The 12,823-nt window shown below is 41.8% G+C and overlaps 1 protein-coding gene across 3 annotated transcripts in view; it reads left to right on the forward strand.

Moving 5' to 3' along the window:
• The window catches only part of NUP210L (nucleoporin 210 like), a 97,324-nt gene that overhangs the window by 38,579 nt on the left and 45,922 nt on the right, over positions 1–12,823 (forward strand). For all 3 annotated transcript variants that reach the window (XM_037501042.2, XM_054691735.1, XM_054691736.1), the window contains 4 exons: positions 98–243; positions 5,885–6,106; positions 7,726–7,899; positions 9,996–10,188. In XM_037501042.2, coding sequence (XP_037356939.1) covers positions 98–243; positions 5,885–6,106; positions 7,726–7,899; positions 9,996–10,188 — 735 coding nt within the window. The remainder of the gene's footprint in view (positions 1–97; positions 244–5,884; positions 6,107–7,725; positions 7,900–9,995; positions 10,189–12,823) is intronic.

Raw genomic sequence — 12,823 nt, forward strand, 5'->3', positions numbered from 1 at the left:
ATTGAGAACTAACTGCTTGTTTATTGAGAACTAACTGCTTGTTATTGAGAACTAACTGCTTGTTTTCCCTATTAAAAGCATGTTTTTTGATTTACAGGTATTCAAAGACCTGGACCAATGCACTGTTCTAGTGCACATATAGCAGCCAAATCTCTGGGCCATACTCTGGTAACAGTGAGTGTGATTGAATATGAAGAGTACTTGGAGAGCAGTGCCACGTTTGCTGCCTACGAACCCCTAAAGGTGAAATATTTCATGGAAAGGAACTGGCATAACTTTTTTTTAAAGATTCATCTATTTATGCATACAAGAACTGGGGTACAGGCCAAGGTGTGAGAAGATTCACGAGAGACAGAGCAGGGAACAGAACAGGCAGATTGACTGAAATACACTGCTGAGGGGAGCAGTGGGTGAGACAAAAAAGGTCAGCGCCGTGTGGTTAGATCTCCAGCTGGCCAGGGATCAAACCTGTGCTGCAGTGGCTGTGGACAGCTTCATAGGCTGCATCCCAACCCCCTGCGCCACCAGGGAGACCCAGAACTGGCATAACTTTTCATGAACTCCACTTAGCTCCACTTAAGGGCTTCCTAAATATTTATGGTCACTATTAAATATTAGTGATATTTGTGTTCTCTTTACTTATCACTCTTTCATTTTTAGATCTATAATTGTCTTGTCAAACCTGAACATCAGGGAATTTATCCCCTCATGCTTCTGCCACAGGAATGTCTTTGAGTTTTTATTAGCAAATTTTACATATCCCCCTTTCTTCTTTTTTAATTAGGTATAAACTATATATAAGGTACATAAATCTTAAGGTACACTAACCTTTTTTAAAGATTTATTTATGCATACTGGAACTGGTTTACAGGCTGGAGGTGCGGGGGGTGAGAGGATTCACCAGAGACAGAGTGGGGAACAGAAGAGGCAGACTGACCGAAATACACTGCTGAGTGGAGCAGCAGGCGAGACAGGAGAGGTCTGCTGCGCCATATGGGTTGCTCCCTGGTTGGCGGGGGACCGAACTTGTGCTACAGAGGCTGCCGATAGCTTTACAGCGCTGTACTTAAACCTTGCGCCACCAGGGAGGCCCTTAAGGTACACTAATCTTAAGATACTATTTGAATTTTTATATATGCCTATATCTGTAAACATTGCCTTGTGAAAAGAATATAAAATATTGGTATTGGTAAACTCTTTTTTGAAAAACTCTGAATGAAAAATTTCTATTTTAGAGAAGGCACACAATCATCTTTTACCCTTTATACCCATGGATTTTCAGTACAGCAGTCATTTTTTTGTGGTGTAGAGGGGCACTAAGGATTGATCTATTATGGTTGGGACATTATGAAGGTGATGGTTAAAAATAAAAGTAAAGAACCTGGGGGCACTGCTACTGCCTGCCTCTCAGTTCACCTTCAGCCCAGACCCCACTCTCTAATCTATCTCTGTGCTGAGTTTGCTGCTGAGGGACACTAGAACCAGTTCTACCAGCCCCGGAACCTACTCCTGGCCTCCATGGGGGAAGTGAGGAGGCTAACAGAACTCTTACAGTGAAACCCTAGGAGAAGTTTGGCCCCCAACCTGGCCCCCCAGGGTGCAATCAGCCTTCAAGAAGAACTAGTGATATCATCATCACCTACCTGGTAATATTAGCAGCCTGCTGCCAAGTGGATCTGCCCCAAGCAGTCCTCATTGAGATGGACATCAACCGGCAATGCTGCCCAGAGTGTCTACCATATGACTCCACCCACAAGTATACAGACTTGCCCTAGGAGATCTTACCTCCAAGACAAGGCTGTGGGATCTACAGACCTTTCCTGTGAATCCACGGCCAAGCTTCAACCTAGAATACGGGCACAGAACCTGAACTCAGCATGGTATCTGAGACACAAAGGGTGGCCCAACTATGAAAGCTCTTTCTAGTCCTTTCCTAACAGATCATGAGTCTGGGAGCCCCATTTCTGAGGTCTGAGACCCAAGGGTCTCCAGAAAATAGCCTCCTGGTATTTTTTTCTCTCGATAAAATGGTTTTGGTTAGCCAGAAAGAGAGAATACACATGTATGCCCGGTACGCTTTCTACATACTTGTTTCTTTCGGGAACTAAAACTGATGTCTACAAACTCTTGATGACAGAGTCTGACAAATCTTGACTCCATGCCTCTTGGGATAAGGAGGCACCCATTGGGGTCTCCCTGGTGGCGCAAGGGGATAAGCACAGCACTGTGAAGTTATCCGCAGCATCTACAGCATGAGTTCGATCCCCTGGCTGGCCAAGGAGCTAACCCACATGGCCAGATGTCTCCTGTCTCTTCCGCTGCTCCCCTCCACAGTGTATTTCAGTCAGTCTGCCTGTTCTGCTCCCCATGCTGTCTCTGGTGAATCCTCTCACCTCCCACACCCCAGTTCTTGTATGCATAAATAAATACATCTTAAAAAAAAAAATAAAGAGGGGCCTCCCTGGTGGCGCAGTGGTTGAGCGCTGGGTTGTGAAGCTGCCCAGAGCCTCTGCAGCACCGATTTGATCCCCAGCTGCTCTCTGGCCACCTGAGGAGGGTCCCGCATGGCGCACAGACCTCTCCTGCCGCCTGCTGCTCCCCTCAGCAGTGTACTTCGGTCCTTCTGTCTGCTCTGCTCCCCGCTCTGACTCTGGTGAATTCTCTCACCCTCCCGTGCTTCTGACTGTACCCAGTGCTTGTATAAATTAATTAATTAATTAATTAATTAAATCTTTAAAAAAATAAAATAAAATAAAGAGGCACCCATAGTGAAAAAGTTAACACTAATGAAGAAAGAAAACTATGTTTTTAAATTTTAAAATATTAAATATTCATTAAAATTTGCATTTTAAATTGGCTTCCTTGTACATTGTGTAGCATAAGTATTCAATATATCTGATTAGAGCATATTTCATTAATTCTTGAAGTGGGTGAATCATCATATTTGCCTAATTAAGTGAAAGTTACTTAACTGTGGTTGTCATTTCATTGGACTTTTTCTCCTGTTGTTATCCTTGGCCTTATCTTTGGCGTTTTCATATTTATTGAGTATCCACAAATTAGAACTTCCTGAATAAAACTGTCCTGAAAAGTAGTTAGATGATGATCTTTTTCTGCCAATTACTTTGGTAATACAGCTTTGCATTTATCTGCTGAGAAAAAAGGTGTTCTACCTTTGTTAGCGATATTATATTTCAATAAATGATACAGTTCTCACTTTGACTTTTATGTATTAGTCCACTTCTGATTATTCGACTAGTTTTGGATTGTATATCTAGTAAAAAGGAGTGATTTTTTTTTAATTCTTTTTTTTTTTTTAACGATTTATTCATTTATTTATACAAGCGCTGGGTACAGTCAGAAGCGCGGGAGGGTGAGAGAATTCACCAGAGCCAGAGCAGGGAGCAGAGCAGGCAGAAGGACCGAAGCACACTGCTGAGGGGAGCAGCGGGCGGCAGGAGAGGTCTGCGCGCCATGTGGGACCCTCCTCCAGTGGCCGGGGAGCAGCCCGGGATCGAACCGGCGCTGCAGAGGCTGCGGGCAGCTTCGCAGCCCAGCGCTCAACCGCTGCGCCACTGGGGAGGCCAAAAAAAAAAAAAAGGAGTGATTTTTTGTTTGCTTTCTAAGGAAAAATTCTGAGTAGTTTCATTTCTTCTCCTAGAGGCTTGTATGGTAGTCTGTGTTCTGCCTTTTGATAACATTCATTATATCCTTTACCTGCTTTATTTTTTTTTTTATTTTTAAGATTGATTTATGCATTCAAGAGCTCGGGTGTAGGCCAGAGGTGCTGGGGGTAAGAGGATTCACCAGAGACAGAGTGGGGAGCAGAACAGGCAAATCTACTGAAATACACTGCTGAGGGGAGCAATAGATGACACAGGAAAGGTCTGCTGCGGCTTGTGGTTCAGCTCCCTGGCCAGGGATAGAACTCATGCTGCAATGGCTGCAGATTGCTTCATAGTGCTGAGACTTAACCCCTGCACCACCAGGGAGACCATCTTTACCTACTTTAAATCTTCCTTTCCCGACTCTGAAGCAAGATCCTATTTAACTTTCTGTTACTATAACATCAGTGGTCCATCAATAAATATTTGTTGAATTGAACTCTGTGTATATTACTTAAAAGAATACTGCCTTTAGACAAAGGAATGTTTCATTTAATTTTTTAAATTTTTAAATTTTTTTAAAGATTTATTTATTTATGCATACAAGAACTGGGGTACAGGCCAGAGGTGTGGAGGGTAAGAGGATTCACCAGACACAGGGTGGGGAACAGAGCAGGCAAATTGACTGAATTACACTGCTGAGGGGAGCAGTTGGCAAGACAGGAGAGGTCTGCTGCGACATGTGGGTTGCTCCCTGGCCAGGGATCAAACTCGTACTGCAGTGGTTGCGGATAGCTTCATAGGTTGCGTCTTAACCCCTTGTGCCACCAGAGAGGCCTGGAATGTTTGATTTTAATAGAACTAAACAATAAAAATGATTGGCTAGTTCAAGAAAGAAATTCTAAAGCTTAGTATTCTTACATTTTGGAATGATTTCTTCAACTCTGTACTTCCTTTGGTGACTTATGCAGATACTGTGTATCATACACAAATAACCTACACCCTAAGAATAGTTCATACCCCTAAAACCAGTTTCCTCATCTATAAATGGGATACAATTCCTCTGTATATTGGAGTAAATAATACCTGTCTCGACTACCGTTTAGGCGAGAGTTCTTTGAGAAAGAGGATGAAGTGTATAGCTGTACTATTTTTATATAGTAAGGGCAGATGTTCTCTGATACTTTAGTAAAATATCCTGTAAAATATTTATGTTGGGCCTTCCTGGTGGCACAAGGGGTTAAGACGCAACATATGAAACTGTCCACAACCACTGCAGCGCGAGTTCAATCCCTGGCCAAGGACCAACCTACATGGTATAGCAGACCTTCCCTGACTCACTCACTGCTCCCCTCAGCAGTGTATGTCAGTCAATCCACCTGTTCTGTTCCCCACTCTGTCTCTGGTGAATCCTCTCATCCTCCCACCTCTGGCCTGTACCCCAGTTCTTGTATGCATAAATACATAAATAAATCTTTTTTAAAAATAAAATATTTATGCGTGGGGCCTCCCTGGTGGCGCAGGGGTTAAAGATAGCGCTATCAAGCTATCACCAGCCACAGCAGCACGATTTCAATCCCAGGCCAGCCAGGGAGCAACCCACATGGCACAGCAGACCTCTCTGGCCTCTCCAGCTGCTCCCCTCAGCAGTGTATTTAAGAGAGCTGCCTGTTCTGCTCCCCACTCTGTCTCTGGTGAATTCTCTCATCCTCCCCTGCACGTCTGGCCTACACCCCAGTTCTTGTATGTATAAATAAATAAAAGTAAACCTTTAAAAATATATTTGTGCCATCATTTATTTGATACCTTTTATGTGAACATGACACTAAATCATACTGAGAAAAATAAATTGTTCTTTCAAAATTTGATCATAAGATACACTCCACAGAAGTTTTCATAAATAAGAGCATAACAAGAATTATTTGATTTGTACATCTGAAGAATTTGACATATTTAAATGGCATTAGGAAATGTACAAGCATACAAATGAGTGGTAGAGATAAATACTATGAGAACTTAGAGGACACAGACGTGTTTGTGGTCTGGAATGATTAATCATAAATTAATTAGGTATAGCATGCTTTAGTTTGAATGATAGGTGGGATCTAAAATATTGATAGTACAGAGGTTGAGAAGCATTTGAAGTGAGAGATATGATGCACATGTCTCTTAGTGTGGGAATTAAGTCTAATGTCATTTTCAGCACAGATAATCAATTTTTCATTTTGGAAAATGTTTTCATTCCCTAACTAATCAGGGATTTATTTATGTGTCATCAGGCACTGAACCCTGTGGAAGTGGCATTGGTGACCTGGAAGTCTGTGAAGGAAATGGTATTTGAAGGGGGGCCTCGTCCATGGATCTTGGAGCCCTCACGATTCTTTTTGGAATTGAGCATGGAGAAGACAGAGAAAATTGAAATAACACAAGTTCGGCTGCCAGCAAAGAGAAAACAGAACCAGTACATTTACAGGGTCCTGTGCCTGGATTTAGGGGAACAAGTAGGAAAATAATATTTTATGAACATTTCTCTGGCAATAATACTCAAAATCTTTTGTAGTTCCAGCTGTTTCTTCTTTGATTCTAGTTGATTTAACTTAGGGACAAGATAGGAAAATTCTACTTATTGATTAAAGTATTTTTTAAAACTTACTGTCCTTTAAATGTACTCAAAAGTTTCAGTTTACTCCTCTGAGAATTCTAACAGTTCACTAACTGGTTCAACATGTTTTTGTAGTAATGAACTTATTTTACACTATTTTCAATTACTTTATCACAATAATTCATTTTCTTTTTGCTTAAACTAGAGGATATCTGGTTTCTCAACTCCAGATAACTCAAGGAAGGGAAATTTATTTATTTATTTATTTTAAAGATTTATTTATTTATGCATACAAGAGCTGGGATACAGGTCAGAGATGCAAGGGAGTGAGAAGATTCACCAGAGACAGAGTGGGGAACAGAACAGGCAGGCAGACTGAAATACACTGCTCAGGCAAGTCAGGAGAGGTCTGCCGTGCCATGTGGGTTGCTCCCTGGCTGGCCAGGGATCAAACTCGTGCTGCAGAGGCTGCGGATAGGTTCATAGTGTGTTGCTTAACCCCTTGCACCACCAGGGAGGCCCAAGGAAGGGAAGTTTAAAGCATCATCCATGGTTTGCAGTTTTGAAGAACCAGCTAGATCTGTTCTGATAAGAGTAAGTATATTACTCTTTATCAGTTGAATTACTTTTGACTATTTTTAGAGGTAGTGATGGACCTATCACTAGCAATGCACTGCTTCTATCAAAACCAGAACAAAGGTTAGCATTTTGACTAGGATTGAGAATTTAATACATGGTCATAAGCAGAGATCAGCCAACTAGCCTACAAGGAATCAATGTACACTTTAAACTTCACATGAACTGTGCTACAATCAATTGAGCTTTTTAAAAAATCTCTAGTGACCTTTATTGTCTTATGACTAAATAGTGGAAATTTCAGGCCTGATTATCTCCTTTTAAAACTCCCTAACTTCTTTTTATTTCCAGTCTGTTATTCATTAGTACTTCCACCAGTCATGAATTGATCTGACTAAATTTTTCACTTTTTATCAACATATAACAAAATATTTGGTGGAGAAAAAGACTGAAGTAATGTTCCCTTTGTTTTCAAATTTCCATTGTTTCCCTTGTTTCTCCTAGAACACGTAATTAAGAACATAATGCTTTTAAGGGATTTGTCTGATAATGTTCGTGGATACGCTATATCAAAATTTGAATAATAGTCGCACATTTCTTTTTTCTTTCTTTTTTTTTTTTTAATTTATACAAGCACTGGGTACAGTCAGAAGTGCAGGAGGGTGAGAGAATTCACCAGAGCCAGAGCGGGGAGCAGAACAGGCAGACCGACAAAGTACACTGCTGAGGGGAGCAGCAGGCAGGGCAGGAAAGGTCTGCTTGCCATGTGGGACCCTCCCCAGTGGCCAGGGATGGAACTGGCACTGCAGAGGCTGCGGGCAGCTTCGCAGCCCAGCGCTTAACCGCTGTGCCACCAGGGAGGCACAATAGTCACACATTTAGATTGATAAACTGACATCAAGTGTTGGCCCATAATTACCCTGCTTTGATGTTTCCTTAAAGGTCCTGACATTCCGAATTGGAAATCACCCAGGTGTTCTGAACCCTAGTCCAGCTGTAGAGGTTATGCAGGTACACTTCATATGTGCTCACCCTGCCAGCATATCGGTAACTCCAGTATACAAGGTGCCAACCGATGCCCACCCATGTCCCCTGCCACAGCACAACAAACAACTAGTAAGTACAGTATTTGCAACTAACTTGACATTTGTCTTCTGTGCTTTAGAGATAAATAGTCTGAAGTATAGTTTTTGTTTTGTTAAAATTAAGGAAGCTGTTTTGTTGTTTCTCCAATAAGGACTCAGAAGAGGTGATTAAACTAACTTATAATTGAATACATTTGATGGCTTAGTGACTTTACTTACTGTGCTTAGGTACATAGTCAGCTTGTAATTATGGCAGTAGACAATTGAGATCTCTCTAAATAACTTCCAAATGGTTTTGCTAATCTACGCCACCAAATCTTTTATTACCTTTATCATTAAGTAATAAAATGTACCTCTTCTCTAAAACCACAAAGAATAATAAGCAACTCAGTTACAATTATAAGGATACAAATCAGGGCTATTATTTTTATTGAAAACTTGACATTTTACATAACAATATAGCAACTCTAAAATCAGGCCCTTCCCTTAGATTTTGTAGTTGTTACTATTTTTCTGTTATTAAAGTGGTAGCTGTTTGTTTAGTGAATTCTGAACTAGTCCTGTAATGTCTGTGTTCCTCTGTGGTCAGTAACATCTCTGTTTGTGTGTCTTTGTGATCAGTTAATGATTGGGTATAGAGTTCCTTAAACTCATATTATTTTTAATGGGATAAAGTAAAATTGTACATAAATTCATCACAACTGAAATTTTTATGATGTTCAGTCATCCTGGTCAACCTGTCCAAGAACATACATGTAATCAAGATCAAATCTAGATCAGAAATTAAAAAATAAACATAAAAGATATTTTGGGGAAATTAAAATATTAACTGTATCTTAGATGACATAGATTAATATTATATTCATACATATGATAATATTGTTTTTGTTAAAATGTTTTCATTCTTTTTTTTAAAAGATTTATTTCTGGGAGGGCCTCCCCGGTGGCGCAGCGGTTGAGCGCTGGGTTGCGAAGCTGCACGCGGCCTCTGCGGCGCCGGTTCGATCCCCGGCTGCTCCCCGGCCACCGGAGGAGGGTCCCACATGGCGTGCAGACCTCTCCTGCCGCCCGCTGCTCCCCTCAGCAGTGTACTTCGGTCCTTCTGCCTGCTCTGCTCCCTGCTCTGGCTCTGGTGAATTCTCTCACCCTCCCGCGCTTCTGACTGTACCCAGTGCATGTACAAACAAAAACAAACAAACAAACCAGCAAACAAATAAATAAAGCATGCCTCTATAAAAAAAAAAAAAAAAAAAAAAAAAAATTTATTTCTGTTTATTTATGCATATAAGAACTGGGGTATAGGCCAGAGGTGCAGGGGATGAGAGGATACACCAGAGGCAGAGTGGGGAGAAGAACAGGCTTATCTACTGAAATACACTGTGGAGGGGAGTAGCGGTTGAGACAGGAGAGGTCTGCTGAGCCATGTGGGTTAGCTTCCTGGCAGGGAATCCAACTCATGCTGCAGTGGCTGCTGATAGCTTGATAGTGCCCCTTGCACCACCAGTGAGCCCCAAAATGCTTTCCTTTTTTTTTTAAAGGATTTTTTAAAAGATTTATTTATGAGTATAAGAACAGGGTTGCAGGCCAGAGGTGTGGCAGAGGCGGGTGGTTTGAGAGGATTCACCAGAGACAGAGTGGGGAGCAGAGCAGGCAGATTTACTGAAATACACTGTTGAGGGAAGCAACAGGCAAGGCAGGAGAGGTCTGCTATGCCATGTGGGTCACCTCTGTGGCCAGGAATCAAACTCGTGCTGCAGTAGCTACGGGTAGCTTCATAGTGCTGACACTTAACCCCTTGCACCACCAGGGAGGCCCCCAGAATGTTTTCATTTTTAGTCAATGCATGCTGAAATATTTAGGGATAATGTGCCATGATAGCTACATCATATGGGGGAAAAAATGACACATGCATGCACATGCACACACACGTCAAGGGTAGAAAAGTATAGGGAGAAATAGAAAAAGCAAATGGCAAATCCAGAGGAAGTGTGCATAGGTAGTCACTGTACTAATCTTGCAGTATATCTGTAGACTGGGAAAAAATCATGATCCCTAACTTCAGGAATATCCCTTAAAATATTGAGTTTTTTTTTCCTTTTCCTTCCTTTTCTTTTTACTTTAATGCAGATTCCTGTATCAAGCCTAAGGGACACAGTCCTGGAACTGGCAGTGTTTGATCAACACAGAAGAAAGTTTGATAATTTCAGTTCACTAATGCTGGAATGGAAATCTTCAAATGAAACACTAGCTTATTTTGAAGATTGTAATTCAGTGGAGATGGTAGCAAAGGAAGATGGAGGCGGGCAGACCCGGCTACATGGTAATATGAATATTTATGAATCCTTTCTGCTAAATGGCTCTGTACTAAGTATTTCATTATGGGTGAGAGTTAATCTTAGGTTTTATCATAAAATCTAGATTTATATCACATTTCATCTTTGCCCTATGTGTTTTTTAACTTTTTAAAAAGATATATTTTTATTTATTTATGCATACAAGAACTGGGGTGTAGATTACGGGCCTCCCTGGTGGTACAAAGGGGTGAGTCTCAGCACTATGAAGCTATCTGCAGCCACTGTGGCATGAGTTCAATCCCCAGCCAGGGAGCTAATCCATATGGCACAGCACACCTCTCCTGTCTTGCCCACTGTTCCCCTCAGCAGTTTATTTCAGTCAGTCTGCCTGTTCTGCTCCCGGCTCTGGCTCTGGTGAATCCTCTCACCCTCCCGTGCTTCTGACTGTACCCAATGCTTGTATAAATAAGTACATCTTAAAAAAAAAAAAAAAGGGAAATAAATAAATAAATAATTCTTTTTTTAAAAAAAAGTAAAATAAATCTTTTTTTTGAGATTTATTTATTTACACATAGAAGAACTGGGGTATAGGCCAGAGGTGTGGGGATGAGAGGATTCACCAGAGACAGACTGGGGAACAGAACAGGCAAATTGACTGAAATACACTGCTGAGGGGAGCAATGGGTGAGATAGGAGAGGTCTGCCGCGCCATGTGGGTATCCCCTTGGCTGGGGATCCAACTCCTGCCACAGTGACTGGTGATAGCTTGATAGCACTGAGACTTTAACCCCTGTGCCACCAGGGAGGCCCCTTTGTGTTTTCTAGAAATATTAATGTACATGTCTTTGTTTACAAAGCTAGGGTCTGGGCCAAATATTTCTCTAAGAAATAAATTAATTTTAAAATGTAGTGATTGCCTTTTATTTACCTAGTATGGAAGTAATATTAGCAATTTTTAAGATTTATTTTTATTTATTTATGTATACAAGAACAGGGGTGTAAGATAGAGGTGTGGCAGGTGAAAGGATTCACCAGAGGTGCAGGTGTAAGAGGATTCACCAGAGACAGCGTGGGGACCAAAACAAGCAAATTAACTGAAATACACTGCTGAGGGGAGCAGTGGGCAAGGCAGGAGAGGTCTGCCGCGCCATGTGGGTTGCTTCCTGGATGGCCAGAGATCAAATTCGTGCTTCAGAAGGTGCGGATTGCTTTGTAGTGCAGTGCTTAACCCCTTGCACCACCAGGGAGGCCCTAAATAAAATAATACTTAATGCAGGGCCTCTCTGGTGGTCTAGGGGTGAAGTCTCAGCGCTATCACTGCTAAGGTCTGAGTTCGATCCCCAAGCAGGGACTTAACTCACATATGGCACAATACTTCTATGCAAAAATTAAAAACACCTAATGCAATTGTAATGTTTAAAGTCGGGCTTCCCCAAATATACTGTAAGTCTATGAGGATAAAGGCTATGACTGTCCCATTCATGCTATATATTCAAGTACATAGCAGAGGACATTACATGAAGCAGACACTCAAAAAATATTTGCTAATGGGCCTCTCTGATGGTGCAGGGGTTAAAGTCTCAGTGGGTTAAAGTCTCTCAGGGTTTAAAGTCTCTGCCTGTTTTGTGCCCCACTCTGTCTCTGGTGAATCCTCTCACCACCCCTGCATCTCTGGCCTGTACCCCAGCTCTTGTATGCATAAATAAATCTTTAAAAAAAAAGATTTATTTTATTTATTTATACATACTAGAGCTGGGGTATAGACCAGAGGTGAGGGGTGGAGGTGGGGGAGAGGATTCACCAGAGACAGAGTGGGGAGCAGAACAGGAGTATCTCTTGAAATACACTGCTGAGGGCCTTCCTGGTAGCCCAAGGAGTTAAGCACAGCACTATGAAGCTATCCACAGCCTCTGCAGCACAAAAAGCCCTCACGTCTAATTGCTTACCAGCCCTCTGCTTTTATCACATTTACTTATGTACCGTTCAGTAAAGTAAGTCACCTGTTCTAAACCAGAGTCAAGGTAAACAAGGACTAATGAAGGACATGTATACCAGCAAGAATGATGGTCATTTTTATAACTTTTTTTTAAAGATTTATTTATTTATTTATGCAAGCACTGGGTACAGTCAGAAGCGCGGGAGGGTGAGAGAATTCACCAGAGCCAGAGTGGGGAGCAGAGCAGGCAGAAGGACCGAAGTACACTGCTGAGGGGAGCAGCGGGCGGCAGGAGAGGTCTGCGCGCCATGTGGGACCCTCCTCCCGTGGCCGGGGAGCAGCGGGGATCAAACCGGCACTGCAGAGGCTGCGGGCAGCTTCGCAACCCAGCGCTCAACTGCTGTGCCACCGGGAGGCCCCATTTTTATAACTTTGTACCACAAGTCAATCCCACAGATGAAGAAAAAGTGGTACAAAGTTTAACTTTTAGCTTTCTGGTGTGAACATTTGGGTTGAGGGTATAACCATTCAGTGCAATAAGAAACATTAGAGCAGAAGAAATAGGATTTAACCTCTTCTTTACCTATAAGGAGCTCACATTCAGAACACATTTAAGAGCTTAAAGAACATGATACCATAATACTAATGTTTATAATATTGTAATAGTATGATATAGTTAGTGTAAAAAGTAGTAGAAGAGAAACACATGCTCCTGTAACCTGAAA

Source organism: Talpa occidentalis, unplaced genomic scaffold, assembly GCF_014898055.3.
Source record: "Talpa occidentalis isolate TD23 unplaced genomic scaffold, MPIMG_talOcc4v2.1 talOcc4.9, whole genome shotgun sequence".
In the NCBI taxonomy this organism is placed as follows: Eukaryota; Metazoa; Chordata; class Mammalia; order Eulipotyphla; family Talpidae; genus Talpa; species Talpa occidentalis.